Raw genomic sequence first — 18,496 nt, 5'->3', positions numbered from 1 at the left:
TGTCCTTGAATAGATTTTTCTTTAAAAAATTACTGTGTATTTATTCTATATGTTATGGAAACTTTCGAGAGTCATCTTAAGTTCTAAAAGCTATGTAATAGCATAAAATGTTTTAAAATGTTACGTTTAAGAAAACAAGGAACAATATTTCATATGTATGCCAACTCTATAAACTATGTAGATAGAATAGTCTGGAAAGAAATGTATCAAGGGCTGTGTCTGCTCCCCCCCCCACACACACTAGGTATAAAACATTGTGTCATTTTTAACTTCATTTTGCTAATAATATATAAACCAAAAATAATAAAGTTACTATTGGTACTAACGGAAAATTTCAAAATATTTGTATATCTCCAAAAGGTGGCAATCCATGTTCATCCAGCTTTTACCCCACCTTATCTTTTCCCAATTGGAGATGTTGTGATCACGTACACGGCAACTGACCTATCCAACAACCAAGCCAGCTGCACTTTCCACATCAGGGTTATTGGTGAGTCTTCAAATTACTTGTTTAGATTTGTGAAAGTAATCCAGTACCCCAAGGACTTTGTTTCTGTTTATCTTCATCAACTCCCTTCCCATTGAGTCTTCCTTCTGCCATGGAAACCTATTCAAGCCTCTTCCTCTTTGAAACCTACATACCTTCTAACCATCATTGTATCTCTTTATGTATATGAGCCTTTTGGAGAGTTCCCAGTGGTTGCCATCTCTTTTGGTTTATCTGCCATTTATTCTCAAAGTCACTCAAGTCTGGCTTCTGTCTCTTCTCAAAGAAAACTACTTTCGTCAGGGTCACCAGTGATCTCTAAAGTTATTACTACTGCACATTTATTAGTCCTCGTTTACCCAATGTTTCCATAGTTTTTACGTTATTAATGGCAATCTCTTGATCAAAACTGCTTCCTTCCCCAGCTTCTCTGACACCCGGCTTCCTTGTTTTTTTCCCACGTTATTCTCATTTATCCTTCCTTGTTGCTTTTGTAGGCTTCTCTTTCTCAGACCAACTGTCAAATGGGGATCATCCCCAGAGTTCCAGCCTTGGCCCTCTTCTCCTTCTTTCTCTCTAGTTTTCCTGGTAATTCTGTTAACTGACAGCTCGCAGATTGCTATCTCCAGCTCAGATCTCTCTTCTGGAATTCAAACCAACATATAAAACTGTCTACTGGACCTTCCCATGTGGATGTCCCTCAGGCATTTCAGACTCACCCAAACCTAAGATATTTCTTAGCTCAGAAAATGGAGTTGAAGCCTAGCTACCATGCAAACATCTGGAAGCCACTCTTGCCTCCTCTCCCTCCATCACCAATATCCAGTAAGTTATCACATTCTCCTGGCTTCATCTCCTTACTGTCTCTGAAATCCGTGCCAGTCTCTCCACCCTCACAACCCACTGCTATAGATCAGTCTTTCTTTTTTATTTTATTTTATTTTTGTGGCCTGGTTTACTCCATCATCTCCCGATTGGTGTTTGTGCTTTCAGTCAATTCTGATAGATAGCAGATACTCACCAGCAAGACTTAATACGTGGAGAATATATGAAATGATCTGCAGTGGACAGGAGCCCAGCCTCTGGAAACTACTTGAGTCTGTCCAACTCTACCACTTAAGGCAGTGTGACCAGTCTGTGCCTCAGTTTCTTCATCCGGAAATAGAATTAAGAAACATATTACCTATAGGGTTATTGTGAGGTTTTTAAGTAGTTCAGATACCCAAACCACTCGAACCAGTGCCTGACGCATTAAGTGCTAGGTAAATATATTAACATTGTACTGTTTTTGTCTCAGATATATTTTTCATATTTATTTTTAAAATTCAGTACCATTGAATTCATTTTATTTTAAGAATTTTACATGACCTCTTGAAATCACTGATGTAGATCAAACTGGCCCCTTACCCTAGAAAGCGATAAGTTTCGGTCAAAGTAAATAAAAAGACAAACAAAAATGCATCTGATTCAGTTCTCTGGGCTTAGTTGATTTTTAATTGCTTTTTCAGTGTTGTTTTAAACATGAACTTTACCCGTCGCATGAAAAATATGCTGGATTCGTTTTTATGGTGCTGTGATTTTTCAACAGGGAAATGTGATTCAAGCGTTTGCCAAGTTTTCATTTTTCACAATGACGCATCAGCATGGGGAAATGTAAGATATGTGCTCGAGTGTCTAGCTGGACACTGGCTGAATTTTCAAATTATGGAAGAGAGAGAGGAAATGGGAAGGAGGAAGGAACAGGAGAAAGAGAGGGAAGGATGGAGAGGAGAGAAATGGAGGGGGAGAGAGAGAGAGAGAGACAGAAAATATTCCAAAGCCTGCATTTTCTTGTTTTCCCCAGATGACAGGCTGCTGGTGTCTTAATGATTAATGAGAGGAAGTGGGAATGCTTTTGCTTAGCATTCCACGGAATGCGGCCTCGCTTGCTTGGAAATGGTGCATCTGCTAGGACCTCCAGTTCTTTGACAGTAATTGGCCTCATCTTAACTGTTCTCTTGCACCTGAGATTCAACTCTAAAATTTTGGCTAAAATCAGAGAAGTTTTGAAAACCTTGGAACTCTTTCATTTGCAATTTCTCTGAGGGAAAATAGTAAATCTTGTCAGATTTGTAAATTTAACTGTGCATCGACTTGATTCCGCATTCTCCAAGTGCACTGGCCGCCTACGAGCGTTCCTTCATTCTTTTCTTTATTCAGCAACTTGTTCCAAGCACCTGTTGTGGGCCTGGTGCCCTGCTGTGGAGTGGAGATCTAACAGTTTACAGCCTAGGAAAATAGTAAATTGAAGGTACTGTGCTAAGGAAATGACAGGCACGAGGGAAAGAGAAAAACTCAACATTTATTCATCACACTTAGCTTAAAACAGAAATCTGTATGTAGTCTCACAGGTACAGCTGGTTTACTTTCAGAGTACGTCCTTCCGTTTAGCATAGATGGTATAGCATCCCAGTCTTCATGCCTCTGACTGTTAAGTTACCAGCGTATGACCTCAGGCAAGCCTCTTAAGTCTGCCTAGTTTGAGACTCCTCACCTATGTAATTAGAAAAATAGTATTTGTCCAGTCTCCCTCAAAGGCATGTCGTTACAGATTGTATAAAAATCAATAGTTGTATTAAAACTTCCTCCTACACCTTCTTTGTTGCCCTTTACTGACATCCTAAAAATTCCACTACATCCCTTAAAAGCTTTGCAACCTGGCTCACAGGCACCCCTCACGCCCCTCCTTCCATGTAGATTACAGTGCTCAGCAGTAGACTCACAGATCTTTCGTTTCTACTGTGGCTTTCTCCTTCTCTGTCTTGGCCCCCCATTCCCATGTCTACACCCTGTTCTTTGTCTTGACGTGGAATTTATCAGCCTCAGGAATCTTAGACTCGAGCGTTCCACCTTTGGACATAACCTCCTAGCGTTCCAGCAACATCACATCCTCACACCTTACATCTTCCTCAACAGTGACTCAGACCTCTGCCCGTTGGGCCTTCCATTTAGCCTTCAATCAGCCCAGCCTTGACCCTTCAGTTAAGAGGAAGATCATGGGAGTGATCCCAGGGAAATGACTGGATCTTTTCATGCCTTCCGATTTTCTGGGAAGGTTCTCTTCACTTCTTGGTGAATCAGCTCAACTAGCACTGGTGAAACTCACAAATTAAATGCTCACCGCATCCCGAATTGTCTTTCACACTGTGGCACTCATGGTGATTTTAGTAATCTGGTATCTCTTCTTCAACAGGCAGAGGGAAGTGTGGCAAGAATCATTTTTCTTTTGACGTTGAGATCAGGGATAAGACATGCCTCATCATCCAAGGGGCCCAGGGCCGTCCTTGTGCCTGACACGGTCAGGGTTTTCTGCCGGCACAAGTAGAATTCAGTTCTCTCTGGCAAGCCCCCTCATCATTTTTGAACATCAGTTGTGACTCTGTTCTCTGATTTCGTGTTCCTTAGATGTAGAGCCACCCAGCATAGACTGGTGCCGGTCCCCGCCTCCAATCCAGGTCTCAGAGAAGGAGCATGCTGCCACCTGGGATGAGCCTCAGTTCTCGGACAACTCGGGTGAGGATGCGGGGTTCTTGCTGGCAGCATGTTCACCCCAAATTACACTTGATTTTTAAGAGCTTTACAAGATCAAAGAGAAATGAAAAACAAATGATATCTAAACACAATCAATCATTATATAAGGTAATATGTTTTAATGCTAGAATAATTATATAAAATTTAACACTATTAATCTTACCTATCCATGGAGTTGCCTTCCATTCAATATTCAGTGGATATTTATTAAAACTATGCGAGGTGTTTTATTTGAAAGTGTTCTAATAAATTCATTGAGTCTCTAAGCTTCCATTGCACTGAAGGCATAAACTATGCATTCTGTTAGTAAATCTAACACCATTCTATGTATTCATTCTCAGGTCTCAAACATTTGCCAAAAAAAAGTTATAAAAGTTCATAGGAAAATAGAAAAAAAATGAGCAAATACAACTGAAATTCACCGTAAAGCTTTCACCAAATCCCAGAAAACAATAAAAATGCAAATTAGATTTCTTAATTAAATTTCCAATACTTACAGACTGACCTATTCAAGGAAAGTGATTTATTTAGTAAGAATGCCTTAATTTAATGAGGTTTTTGAGTCAACTATTTCTGTGATAGTATAAAGATTATGTCTTCTATTTTCTGCCAGTGGCCAAATCAACATAAGCAGAATGCCCAGCTGGCTTGTGAAAATAATGAAAACTCAGATGTGATAAAGTGACTGCAGACTAATAACTCCCAAGTCGGATTCCTTCTTCCCCTTCCAGGAGCTGTGTTGACCATCACCAGAAGTCATGCACCCGGGGACCTCTTCCCTCTCGGGGAGACGGTAGTGTGGTATACAGCCACTGACCCCTCAGGCAATGACAGAACATGTGACATCCACATTGTCATAAAAGGTATTCCCTTCACAAGCCTCCAAAGACCTAGTGGACATTTGATATGTGTAATCGCTGTTGCACTGTGTTTGTGAAAGAAAATAGTCTCTAGCAGTAGATTTTTTTTTAATTGAAGTGTGGTCAGTTTACAATGTTGTGTTAATTTCTGGTATTTTGCCTAGTGATTCAGTTACACACATATATATATATGCCTTTTCATATTCTTTTTCACTATAGGCTATTATAGGATAGTAGATTTTTTAAGTTAGAATGCTGATAAATTTTTCTGAGGTTTCCAATTATTGCTACTTCACTTCATGATAAATAGAAAGATTTTCTTCCAAAGTAGTCTTTAATTAACAGCTTATTACCATTTTCTCCCAAGTTACAAAGTGTGATTGTCATGATCCTGTTTTGAAGGCTTGAGGAGACAAAATTCTGAAAATGTATTTGCAACATAACGTTAGCGGTTTGCATTTTCATTAAAGGAATTGCAGAAATAACAACTTCAAATCAGAAATACTTTTAGCTTTTCCTAAAATAGGCACCACCTCTAATTGCACAGAGGTACAGCTTTTCAACTACACCCACGTAGGAGTTGAAAACCAGACATTACTGCAGTCCCACATGAAGGATTTTTATTGTGAAAGTTTTTCTAGGAATAGTTGTGAACAGGAGGAAATCTTTTCCAAAATTCAGCCTAGACTCCTGGATTTTAATTTATATTTCTTATAGTATATGAATGGTACAATTTTTCCCCCGCAGGTTCCCCATGTGAAGTTCCGTTTACACCTGTAAATGGGGATTTTATATGTACTCAAGATAGTGCTGGAGTTAACTGTACATTACGTTGCTCAGAGGGCTATGATTTCACAGAAGGCTCTACTGACAAGTATTCTTGTGCATATGAAGATGGTATCTGGAGGCCGCCATATTCCGCTGAATGGCCAGACTGTGCTAGTAAGGTTTAGTATTTTTGTGGGCTCCTTTAGTATGTGTGAATCTGTGTTCGTCTGCCTGTGTGTGTAAAGTTCTAAACATTAAAGAGAAAAATTGCCTTAACACAGGGATTAGGTTTGCCCAGCTGGTTTGTATAAACAGAAAATGTAAATTCAAATCTAATGAAGTGACTGCAGAGTGGAAAAACAGTGCCATGAATTTGAAATGCTTGCAGATAAATATTCACCTCTCAATTTAAAATATGAGCCCACAGGAGTCTTGTTATTGATTGGATTGCTATAGGACAAGATTCAGGTTATGGCAAAACCCTCTCATTGTTATCTACTGGACTTATCCAGAGAGTTGTCAGCATGTCATTCTTGACCTGTAAACTTGAACGTAAAGTATAGCGTATAGTCTGCAGAAGAGCTTGTATTTAAAGTAAGAGCCAATATACTTGATGAGATCAGTCACGTTCTCTTCAGATCTAATTTAGATTTAGAGCTATTCTATAATCTTAAATGTATGTTATTAGAAAAATAATATAATCCCTTTGTCTATTGTAAATAATATTCTCTGGAGTGAATCTTTGATCCGGTACCCTAGATGAAGTTTGAATGCCAATGTCTTGGAAAAAGAGCAAAACTCACTCACTCGAGCTGTTTTTTTCCCCCCCAAATTTGGGAAGTAAATAAAAGTGTTATCATTTGCCTCTGTCACAGATGTAGACAGTAGGATTTTAATGATGACGCTGTTAAAAGGCATTGTCTTTGAATATTATAAGACATCTTGCTGAGTCTAATGTCTGAGCTTCTGACTCAAGGAGAAATTTGTCCCTGTGAAATTACACTTTTAAGAAATATAATTTCACATAATATTCAGAAATGTTTCAATGTCTATTGGCTAAAAACATAATATAAACATGTATGTTATAAATTTATGTAAATATAAAATAAAATATCTTTGATGCAATATAATATCTTTGGGTTTTTCTAAGATTCCCAGGAATGTAATGAAAAGAATTTTTAGATCTATTTTTCCCTTAAATGTTCACTTTTTCATATGACTGGAAGATAAAGAATCCTGTATCAAAGCAAATTTGTCACCGAGTAACTGGGTCCAGGGCTGCTTGGCTCATGGTTTATTATGATCAGTTAATGCCTGGAAACATTCCTTGACTGTCATCTTTGTTTTTGTCACAGTCCCACAAATTGTGTTAGAATTAAAATACTAAATTACAGTTATTCCATGGAAAATTAAATCCTTGTTTTGAAAACGCTAACCAACTGAAGTTTTTTTTTTTCCCCCAACATCTTCCAGTAAAACGTTTTGCAAATCACGGATTCAAGTCCTTTGAGATGCTGTACAAAGCAACTCGTTGTGATGACACGGATCTGTTGAAGAAGTTTTCTGAAGCATTTCAGACTACCCTGGGGAAAATGGTATGTCGGAATTTCTTTATTGCTTGCCGTGTTTCAAAGGATGCTGTTGAGTTTTTTGTAGCCTCTCTGGGTCACGTGCAACAGAAGTTCTCTGTCCTGCTGGTTTCCCTCTTTGTGACCCAAACTTGCTTCTAATATTTAGAATTATTCCTAGGCTTTGGAGTGAATTATAAGTAAATCCTTATGAAAACTCTTTGAACTTTTTAAAACACTCTGAGTCAGAAAGAGAAGCTTACTTACTGTCCGTGTGGTTTCAGAATGTCTGCTTTGTTATTTAAAGAATGACAAAAATGCCATTGTAGATGGTATTTCTTTTATGACGAGGAGATAATTGAACGTTTAAAGGATTTCTTCATGCATTTTTGTTTATGACTCAGTCATTACAGGCAAGCAAAGCAATGTATTTAACTGTGTTGGGCATCTTGGAGGGAGGAAGTAATGTTATAGATGTTTGCATCCCTACCAGAGTGAGTGGCTTAGACGTTGGATAGATTCTGAAAGTAGATTTAATAATAGTAGTAGATTTGATGTCAAGCGTGAGAGAAAGAGCAGTGTCAAGGAGGCAGAGTGTACAGGAGCCCAGACACAGGAGGGGGTACACAGAGGAGTGTAAGTATGTGAAAGAAGGATCTTTTGTGACTATTTTATCTGTGAAAAAAAGATGGAGACTGATCAGCCTCAAAAAGGGGTGGGGAGGAGTTGCTGGAGGTTTCAGAAATGAGTAGATGGTATAAAACAATTTTCTTAGAGAGCGTAAATGGATATACTAGAGAAATGTGGCAGGACTGGCAGTAAGCAAAGCTGTGTTTTCTCCCAAGCTGTAGTTGACCCTGTGGGAACAGATGTGGAGAAGACACAGCAATTAGCCAGGTTTAAGGGTTCTCCAGATAATCAAATTATGGAGGGTGCACGCAAGGGAGTAATTCATGGTGGTGGACCGTGGAATCTAAGATGGGTAAATAAGGAAGTGAAGACATCAGGGGCCTGGGGACAGTAAAGTGGTGGTAGGATCGGCAGATTACAGATTCTGATGAAGTCAAAGCGTTGTTGGAGTAAGAGTGCAGTTCTGGGAATGATGAGGTCTGAGGGTGTGACCGTGGGAGTAAGTGACAAAGTGAAGCTGGAAGACAGAGGAGGAAAAAGAAGTGAGAAGCCAAGGTGATGGGAGGATTAGTTGAGTGGATATAGAAGTCACCAAGAACTGTAACAGGGATGGTTAGTTCCTAAGGGTTCTTGAAATGAGGTGGCTTAGCATAGGGGAGGGCTGTAGATGACAGTGATGATATATGGTGTGTTGACTGCAGGAGCGTCAAAGCTGTGGGGCTTCAAGCAGGTTCCTGCGAGCGTGATCTGGGAACAGCAGTGGAGGGTGAGGAAGACGTGTCCTCCACCTCCACGCCCACCACCCAAGGAAACTGGGAAGTCAGGTTCCATTGAGAGCAAAAGGGAAGAAAACATTAAGAGAGAAGGTTAAAAAAAACAATAACGTAGATTGCTGGGGACGTTATAGCTCAGTGGTAGAGCGTGGGCTTAGCATGCATGAGATCCTGGGTTCAATACCCAGTACTTCCATTTTTAAAAAATTAAGTAAAAATAAATAAATAACCCTAATTACCTCCCCCCACAAAAGAAAACAAAAATTAAAAAAAAAAAAAGTGGATTGGCCGATCACTGACCAAACATCAGAGGGCTTTGAGAAAGGTTTTGAGGACTTGAAGAAGGGTGGAAGATAGGGTGAGAGAAAAGGGATCTAAAGAGCCAGTAATATAATATTGTAAATTAACTATCCTTCAGGGGTTTTCGGCAGGGGCGGGGGTGAGGTGGTAATTAGATTTATTTTCATTTATTTATTTTTTAATGGAGGCACTGGGGATTGAACCCAGGACCTCGTGCATCCTAAGCACACACTCTACCACTGATTTATACCCTCCCCACTGATACTTCACTTTTAAAAACGCCAAATGAGGTGAAAGTTCAGAGGCAAGAGATGTCCCGGGAGTCCTGGGCTTCTTTTGGTAAATGATATAAGCACAGATAGAAGGCAGGCGACTGATCCTTGTGGTCCACGGGCAGTGGGAGGAGGTAGGGGAGGGCACCGAGGAGGGTCAGGAGCCTTTTTAAGAATAAGCAGAGATCTAGGGCCCTCGCTCCTGCTGATGGAGGTGTGAGACCAGAGGCACGAAGGCTTGGCACGAAGGCTTTACCCAAAGCACACCCAGATGTGAAGTACCTTTTTGTCCTGTTCCTTTTTTATTTGCAGGTCCCATCGTTTTGTAATGATGCTGATGACATTGACTGCAGACTGGAGGACCTGACCAAAAAATACTGCCTCGAATATAATTATGACTATGAAAATGGCTTTGCAATTGGTAATGACATTATTTCGTGTGGGTAGTTTGCAGAACTAATCTGCAGAATAAGAAAATAATTCCAGAAGAGTGGAGCAGACTAGAAAAATGAACTTTTGTGAATTTATTCATCAAGTATTTTAGGATGACTGGGTAATTTGATACTGTGTTTAATGAGCTTTATAGACATAGTGTATTTTGGGTATCAAATAAGTTCTTTCCAAATATTAGCCAAAACTCTTCAGGATAATAATAACTAAGAAAACTAAGTCACATTCTGATTGTAAAATTCAAATATTCATGTGATAGCTTAGAAGAAAACAGTAGTAGTGGTAAAGTGCTGATAGCAACTTTATATGGCATTTAACTTAAATTGCAATTAAGCCATTTATTTAAGATAGTTACACATGTAAAATATTCCGATTCCTCACCTGGAATGTGTTAAGGCTCAATCTATTCAAGTCTAATGTATCTTTGAGTGGCATTCGGATATTTTCTTCATAGACTCTGAACATTTTTCCACCTGTTTTTTTTTTTTTGAGATATACTTAACATATAACTTTTATTGAGGCTATTCTGAAGTGTGCTATGTGATTTTTTTGCTGGCACATCTGGCCACGTAACTTACTGTCTTCATCTTTCTAGGCAATTTCAATTGTGTCTCTTGATTAGCAAAATTGTCCTTTCCAGTAATTATACTTACTTTATTTCATCCTTATGAAACTGTCCACAACTTCTGGAGTAAAGTTTAAAAAATAATAATGAGCCCAAAATAGTGTCGTGGTTAAGGCACAGGACTCTCTGACGAACTGCTAAGGTCCGAGTCTTGACATCCCCAGCCACTAGCCGTGTGGCCTTGCACAAGTTCCCAGACACTCTGTGCCTCCGTTTTCTCACCGGCAAATTGGGTGCATAAGACTACTGAGCTCATCGGGCTGTTATAAGGATTAAATGAAGAAGGACAGATAAAGCGCTTAGAAGGTTATGTGAGATAGTATTACATGACAGGAGACATCCTTTTTGTTCCTGAAACTAATCATATTGATATTTTTAGTGATTGAGCATTAAAAGGTATGTTGACTATTGCTTTGAACTTTTTACATTTAAAAATACTGTTTGTGCACACATGTTTATTGCAAAAATTTGAAAAATGCTAAAAAAAAACAATGAAATCAAGATAACCTGCAATCACAGAAATAATTCTATTAATATATTAGCATATATGTAACTGTGTGTGCATATATGAGACCCGTACTATTTTGTGAACATGAATTTTTAGTTAATGTTTTATTGAGGACATTTTTTATGTCGTTAAGTATTATACTTCAACACAGCTTTTATGGCCACATATTATTTTATCCATCAATTTGCCGTAATTTATATAAACTGCTTCCTATTGGTAGACTTTGGGTTGTTTTCCAATCTTAACTATTGTGTGCTACTTCTCAGTGAACATATTGGATATTAAAGTCTTAGATAGAAAACCATGAAGTGGCATTGGCAGGGAGTGACAGTGTCACGCCTAGAATAACCAGGCCTCTCCTGTCACACATGGCCCAGCTTCCCCTCCCGGCTTGCGGAGGTAGGTTGCAAGGACAAGGATACACACACAGGGAGTCAGTTGTCATTGTAAGGCTTTGAGATGGGCAATATCTGTCATCTTGTAAGGATCCAGATGGCTTGTCGTACAAGTGGTACAAGTCATCCTGAGAGACGAACCTTCCTCCTTGTGTGTCTTTACAGTAGAGTCACAAGATGAATATATTTATAACAGCACCTTGGCAAGTCCTAATGTATGAAAAACAGAGGGCCAGTAAATATATTTAAATGGTTTGATCTCATCCTAATCATGTAATTCAAATAGAAACCAATAAAAGATGCCACTTTTGACCTATTAGAATAACAAATTTGAATAAGAATCATACTACCCAGAGCTGGCAAGGGTGTCAGGGGGAAAAAATCATATGCATGTATTGTGTGCAGAGGAGAAATTGAAGGGCATTGGACAGTATGTATCTAAAGGAGTAAAAATGCGCAGACCCAGAAATTCCGCTTCTAAATGTATTTCTCAAGATAAAAATCATGCTACTGTGCAAAGACGTACCATGTTTCATAAATGCTAAGATGCACATTTTTCATTTTGACATTTCTGAAATTGGGGTATGTCTTCTTGCTGAGGGTGTCTTACACTCTATGAAATACTAAATATTCTAAAACATTGATGTTCTAAAATGAAGGATGTTCTAAAATTTTGAGATAACCTAAGTCTGAAAGTAGAAGCCTGCTTAGTTTTTAATATAGCTATAGATGAGAATATTATGAAACCATTTGACTCAGAAATGTTATAGTATATTGTTGAGAAAATGTGAGAAAAGATTACCAAATAATATATACAGTGTATGATCTTGTTTTGTTAAAAGTGTGGTATATTTATTTTTATTCTATATATTCTATATATGTATGTGTGTATGTATGCATAAATGTATATGTGTGTGTTTATATATATTCATAGAAAAAATTTTGCCTAAAATGTTACAGTAGTTATTTCTATGTGCTGGAATTATAGGTAATCTTTTACATTTTTCTCTTTGCTGATCTGGGGTTTTTTTTCCTATAATAACTATATGATACTTATAGGAAAAAATGTTTAAGTGAAAAACAAAAATATTGAATTGATCTCAGTTCATTTTAATGACCAAAAATGTGTGTTAAGCAAAAAACAAAAACCAAAACCAACCTCAAAAACCACTTACAGAAGTGGACAAGCCTTTATAAATAGAATTTGATGTTTAAAGCACATAACTAAGCAACAGCTGTATGCCTAGGCTGATATTAATATCATTTACTTTCACTGAGGTTTTAGAATGAGTCAAATACAGAACTAGATTGTTTGTTTAAATGGCTCAGTTATCCCACAGACAGATCTATGAGGTAAGGATAATTATTTCAGTTTATAATTAAATAAACTGAGATTCAGAGAGATGAAAGTAGTTTGACTAAGATTGTTCAGCTATACATCATATAGCAAGAAGCCCCAGTCCGAATCCATGGTGTCGATCACAGTGATACAGAGGGCATCTAAAGAATCACATGTGGAAGGGAGGGTACAGCTCAGTGGTGGAGCACATGCTTAATGTGCACAAGGTCCTAGGTTCAATCCCCAGTACCTCCATTAAAAAAACAAACAGAAATGAACAACAAGCTAATAACCCAAAATTTAAAAAAAATAATCACTTACAATAGTGCTGCCTCCAGCAGAGTTGCCTTAAATATGTAAACATTTAAATTATATGCTGCCTTCAGGAACTACCCCCCATCTTTAAAAATATGCTGCAGATATGCAGATACCTTGAATAATCTTCATAAAAGGAAATCTATTTATGTGCATTAAGTTTGTAAAACTGATATTGGAAAAAAAAAGAGAATGGAGCAAACCCTGAAGGGAAATAGGAATTAATAAAAATCTATTCCTACCTCCGTATTTACCTCTAAAGCTAAGATAATTAACTATTAGGTCAAAGATAGAATGGTTCAAATGCCTACAGAGCTCTATAGCAACTTTTCTTTGTACTTTTTAAAGTTATTCATTGGTAATCTAAACTTAATATGAAGCCAAAAATGACAATGTGTAAGATTGCAGATGAAACCTTGTATTGGTACATTATGGGCAGTAGTCAATGACAGATAGTCAATGACAATTTCATTTGTCACTTGACATTAAAACCTGATAAGGATGCAACTGTAGAATCTTGTATTTCTCTGCCCCGACTGTCCAGGACCTGGTGGTTGGGGCCCAGCTAACAGGCTGGATTACTCCTACGACGACTTCTTGGACGCCGTGCGAGAGACACCGATGGGCGCTGGCAAAGCCAGATCTTCACGGATTAAAAGAAATACTCCATTAACTGATCACAAAATCAAGTTAATTTTTAACATCACAGGTAAGGATAGACGGTCTATTTGAAAAATTAATATGATGTGAAATTCTTGGTTGGAGACCTATTTTTTTTCAAATTGTCATTATTAGGAAGTGACTGTGGAACTGACAATTAGGGCACACACAGTCACCTAACTCCTGTCATTTTGTGCAGTTTAATATCACAGATGTGTGTGACGGTTCTCATAGCGACGAGCCCCCCGCTCTGTCCTCAGCTTGACCAGATGAACCTAAGGCATGTTTTTAAAAACAAGAATTTGCAGGAATTTAATATGTAATCATGAAGAAGGCTACAAAAAGGTGATGTAGCTCCAGCATGTGAGAAGATTAAGACAAATCATGTTGTTCTTAATACGATCCGTGTACTATTTGCTCAGTACGTGGTGGTGAAGTTTGAGTTCGTTTTTCCTGGAAGAGTTTTAACATGCCATCTCTTTTCAATAAAAAACTAACTACCAATGGCTTCCTGCAACATCGTGTGTGTGTGTGTGTGTGTGTGTGTGTGTTATGTTTTCTTTTTATCTCAGCTAGTGTGCCACTACCCGATGAAAGAAACGATACCCTTGAATTGGAAAATCAGCAGCGACTCATTAAGACGTTGGAAACTATCACAAATCGACTGAAAAGGACCCTCACTAAGGAGCCCATGTATTCCTTTCAACTTGCGTCTGAAATGCTTGTCGCCGACAGCAATTCTTTAGAAACAGAAAAGGCTTTCCTCTTCTGCAGACCAGGCTCTGTGCTAAGAGGGCGTATGTGTGGTAAGACCCCTCCCTGTAATCAGAAATATTTTGGGGGAGGAGGAGGGGAGGGAAAGCTCAGTGATAGAGGCTTAGCATGCATGAGGTCCTGAGTTCAATCCCCAGTACCTCCATCAAAATCAGTCAATCAACCAGCCAAACTAATTCCCCTCCCCTCCACACATGTACACACAAAAAAAGAAAGTTGGTGCACATTGGGTCAGATGAGGTGGGTAGAACCCTTTCACAGCTATAAAGGGATATTGATATGAAACACACATTTTGCTATCGTTACATGGTGGTGGTTACCACTGTTTTGTCTCAGAAGTTAATGACCACTCCTGGTCAGGACAAGAAAGCTATTTTAGGTGAGGGACTCAAATCTTAGTTTTATTTGTAGAACTAAGCTTTAGACCTCACAGCTTTCAGCAGCAACTCGCATATCAAAAACTAATACTTTCTGACTGCTTGTGTGTGCTGGCTGAGCCGCTCTCATGTTCAGTCCTGTTTAGCAGCTCCGTAAGGTACCAGCATTATTAAGCACATTCTATAGATGAGAAAACTGAAGCCAAAGAGGCTAAGAACTTACCCAGTAAGTCTTCCCGTTTAGGACAGTAAGTGATGTAGCTGAGATTCCCACCCAGGTAGCCAACGCTAAAGTCACATGGCATGAAATTAACCACTGAGTACAGTTCAGAGATATTTAGCACAGTCACAATGTTATTCAACCATCATGTCTATCGCAGTTCCAAAGCATTTTCATCACCCCCAGAGAAGACCGCAGATCCCTTAAGCTATTGCTCCCCATTCTTCTCCCCACGACCCCGTCCCTTAGCTTTTACCCCTATTCTGGACTGTCACAACTGGGATCCATTACAGCCTGCTTCCCAAAATAAGTCACGTTTATAGATAGCAGGATCTCCTCTAACCAAACTGTACACTCAGCAGAGCCAAATGACAGGGTCTTCTGTTGGCTCTCTGTAGGCGTGGGATCTCGTGTCCCGGTCGGAAAACCTTCTCAGCAGTTCTCACTGCTATTCCCAGAGCTCAATTGGGTTTTTCATAGTGTGATATACTCAGCCCGTCAAAAGCACATCAAAGTTATCATTCTGAGCCTCCTGTGGTTTCCTTCTGAACCCGGGAATAAAAATCAGTTACCGGTTTGGACTGCGTTTTGCGTTTTTCAGTGTGGTCGTCAGATGACCTGTGTCAGCATCACCTGAAGTGCTTGTTAAAATGCAGTTTGGTTCAGGCCTTATCCCAGGATGAATGCATCTCACCCCTTGGGGTCAGGGCCTTGGAATCTGAAATCTTAGTACGTTCCCAGGTAATTCTTATGCACCTCAGAATCACCCTGGTACTGATTTCAAGTGTCCTCTCTGTAAGAACACTAATTTTGATAGCAGCCTTTCAGTGAATTTAATGTCCCACTTTGGTCTCAGAAATTCCGACTCACTCCAAGCCTCAAATAGTAGACCAGATCTCCAAGGAAGGAAGGTTCTAAAAGTGACCTGTTTCCTTGGGGTCTTTGGGTCTGAGGGTGCCCGGGACTTCCTTTGAGTGGGCAGTAACTCCTGCGAGCAGAGGCAAGGGTCTACTTAACTCACTTGTTTTAGACTTACCGTCTTTGCCTGCTTTTATGCTGAAATGGACAAGCAATCAGTTTCATAAGGGAAGCCATTCCAAAAGCCTGTTAAGAAACTGTTTTTAATATCTCAAGGCCTCAAATTAACCTAAACGTTCATGATTTTATCCTGTTCTTCCAAGCAGTCTTTTCTTCGTTAGCTGTGTGTTTCCAGGATGATTGATTTATCATTGCTGTAACCCACACTTTAAAGCCCCCCCGCCCCCTGGCATGTAAGCCCTAAGCTTGGTCAACAAGAATTTACATTTTCTAAAAAAAAGAAAAGAAAAATGATCTACTGCTGGTTTCTAGGAATACATTTTCAGAAGATTTATCTTGAAATAAACCTTTGGCAGTAAAATTTAACCCATAGACAGCGGTACCTGAAAACGTACAACGCTCATGCCTTAGAACTAAGAGTATGTTCTGTACTGTATTCGGTTTTCTTGTTTGTTTTCTCTTCAGTCAACTGCCCTTTGGGAACCTACTATTCTCTGGAGCACTCTGTCTGTGAAAGCTGTTTGATGGGATCCTATCAAGACGAAGAAGGGCAACTTGAATGTAAACTCTGTCCAGCGGGGACTTACACCGAATACCTCCATTCAAGGAGCAGCTCAGAATGCAAAGGTAAAGGCTTAGTACATGCTTTGCCCAGAAGCCCGAATTTTGTTTCCGGTTATGAAATAGAAATGGCAGATAGGATGAAATAAGAGCATTACTGGAAGCAATTTCATTCATTTATTTTGTCTTCCTTTTAACTCTAAGATATTACCTGAACATTTGCCCCCGCTTTAAAGAAATCCATTTATCTTTCCTTTCGGGACCTCCTTTGTTCCCTCTACATCAGACTTCACTGTCAAGAACTCTAATCCATTTTCATCAGTTGGCCTGGATTTTTTTTTTTTTTTTAGTAAATCTCATATTAATTGGTGGAAAGGACTTCCGTGACCCTTAGCGAGCATTAGATTGCTTTTTGTTAGGGAAAAATTCAATATGATGAGATTAATTCTCCATTTACTTGGAAGTTAAGAACGACAAGCCCATATACATGTGTTCTTGCTACTAAAATATCAAGTATTTTCAAAAAATTGTTACAGTGATTCTCAATGAGCATTTCTAATGGAAACATCTTCCTTCACAATTGAAGTTACAGTAAGACATACCTACAAGAAGGAATTTCAAAGTTGTTCCTCTTCACCTATCATGGCAGATGCAGAGGGTGTGGTACTTAATGACTAATATAGAGAGTGGTGCTAGGTGATAGGAAATGCACTAAAAATGTTAGCAGTGCCGAAAGTGAGAGTCACCTGGAGGACGAGGGCGGATGGACAGGGCAGTGCACCGGGGAACCTGGCCCTTGGCCTGAGCTACGACAAAACCATTGCTGGGAATTTTGGAAATTCGCTTAATTCACCTCTCTGGGCTTGATGCTAAGGCTGCTCTTATGTCCCACTCTGCCAGCCCTCAGATGAAATGCTGTCCATAGATAGGAGGAGGTAAGAGGCCAGTTCTTATTTAGTGTAAAGAAGGTGACAGTGTGGTTATGAGACTGACCCCGTTTGGGGTTTTGTTTCTGTCACTCGAGAAAACAAGTGTACGAGCTGAGAACTTGTACAAGGTTTTCTGTGTAGGGCTTGTTTTTCTGAGAGTGTCTTTCTGAGATGCAGATTTCTAACTTCCCCCCAAAACTGCTTATCAACATTTTCTTTGTGTCAGGCACCATGCTAGGTAATAATAGAAGCTAACAGGTAGTAACTGGAAATGGAGTCTCAAACTTACCAGGAGACGGAACTATGGAGAGTCTGAAACTTAATGTGTGTGCTTGGAATTCTTCGTGACCCTCATTCTCTTCTTAATAAATTAGAACGTGGGAAACTGTATTTTAACAGTACTATTTTTAAAAATACTTTTTATTTATTTGTCATTGTATTATTTAGTTATTGTATTTTGGTGGAGGGGTAGGGGAGGTAATTAGGTTTATTTATTTTTAGAGGAGGTGCTGGGGATCAAACCCAGGACCTAGCAGTGCTAATTTGGTACAGCTCGTGTCACTATTATTTACCATATGACATTTTTCGTTCTAGCTCAGTGTAAGCAAGGCACCTACTCATCAAATGGACTTGAGACTTGCGAATCGTGTCCACTGGGTAGCTACCAGCCAGCGTTTGGTTCCCGGGGGTGCCTCTTATGTCCAGAAAACACTTCAACTGTGAAAAGAGGAGCCGTGGACGTGTCTGCTTGTGGAGGTTATCAAAGTCTTAGATATTGCTCTTTCTTCAAGCCTCCAAGGTCCTGTGCGTGGAGGAGGGGAATATTTTCAGCAAAGCCATGTGACTAGTGTATGCAAAGAATGTAAATAATTGTCTCTTCCTTCGAAGAGAGTTTCCTTTTATTCAGCCAGTCAGTACTTAAGGGTAAACACCCACCATATAAACAGTGTGCTGGTGCAATAACTAGAGGAACGCGGAGAAACACAAGACTTGGCCCCAGTCCTCAACATTAGTAGCCACGTGCCTGCGTGGTGTGATAGAAATACATCTCAGCCAGGAACTTAGATTCTTCATTTG

At 39.3% G+C, this 18,496-nt stretch overlaps 1 protein-coding gene and 1 non-coding gene across 2 annotated transcripts in view; one reads left to right on the top strand and one right to left on the bottom strand.

The window, feature by feature from the left end:
• Nucleotides 1–18,496, top strand: part of SVEP1 (sushi, von Willebrand factor type A, EGF and pentraxin domain containing 1) — a 159,735-nt gene that overhangs the window by 75,384 nt on the left and 65,855 nt on the right. Inside the window, exons 9-18 of the mRNA XM_072959895.1 lie at nucleotides 361–490; nucleotides 3,932–4,039; nucleotides 4,789–4,920; nucleotides 5,665–5,859; nucleotides 7,159–7,280; nucleotides 9,541–9,649; nucleotides 13,405–13,569; nucleotides 14,093–14,326; nucleotides 16,395–16,556; nucleotides 18,014–18,175. Of these exons, the coding sequence (XP_072815996.1) occupies nucleotides 361–490; nucleotides 3,932–4,039; nucleotides 4,789–4,920; nucleotides 5,665–5,859; nucleotides 7,159–7,280; nucleotides 9,541–9,649; nucleotides 13,405–13,569; nucleotides 14,093–14,326; nucleotides 16,395–16,556; nucleotides 18,014–18,175 (1,519 nt within the window). The remainder of the gene's footprint in view (nucleotides 1–360; nucleotides 491–3,931; nucleotides 4,040–4,788; nucleotides 4,921–5,664; nucleotides 5,860–7,158; nucleotides 7,281–9,540; nucleotides 9,650–13,404; nucleotides 13,570–14,092; nucleotides 14,327–16,394; nucleotides 16,557–18,013; nucleotides 18,176–18,496) is intronic.
• Nucleotides 9,139–9,211, bottom strand: TRNAP-AGG (transfer RNA proline (anticodon AGG)). Its single transcript has one exon. It is a non-coding gene; the product is annotated as a tRNA-Pro (tRNA).

This window comes from Vicugna pacos, chromosome 4 (genome assembly GCF_048564905.1).
Source record: "Vicugna pacos chromosome 4, VicPac4, whole genome shotgun sequence".
In the NCBI taxonomy this organism is placed as follows: domain Eukaryota; kingdom Metazoa; phylum Chordata; class Mammalia; order Artiodactyla; family Camelidae; genus Vicugna; species Vicugna pacos.
Note: the sequence above shows the minus strand (reverse complement) of the source record. Positions and strands in the feature narration are given on the sequence as shown.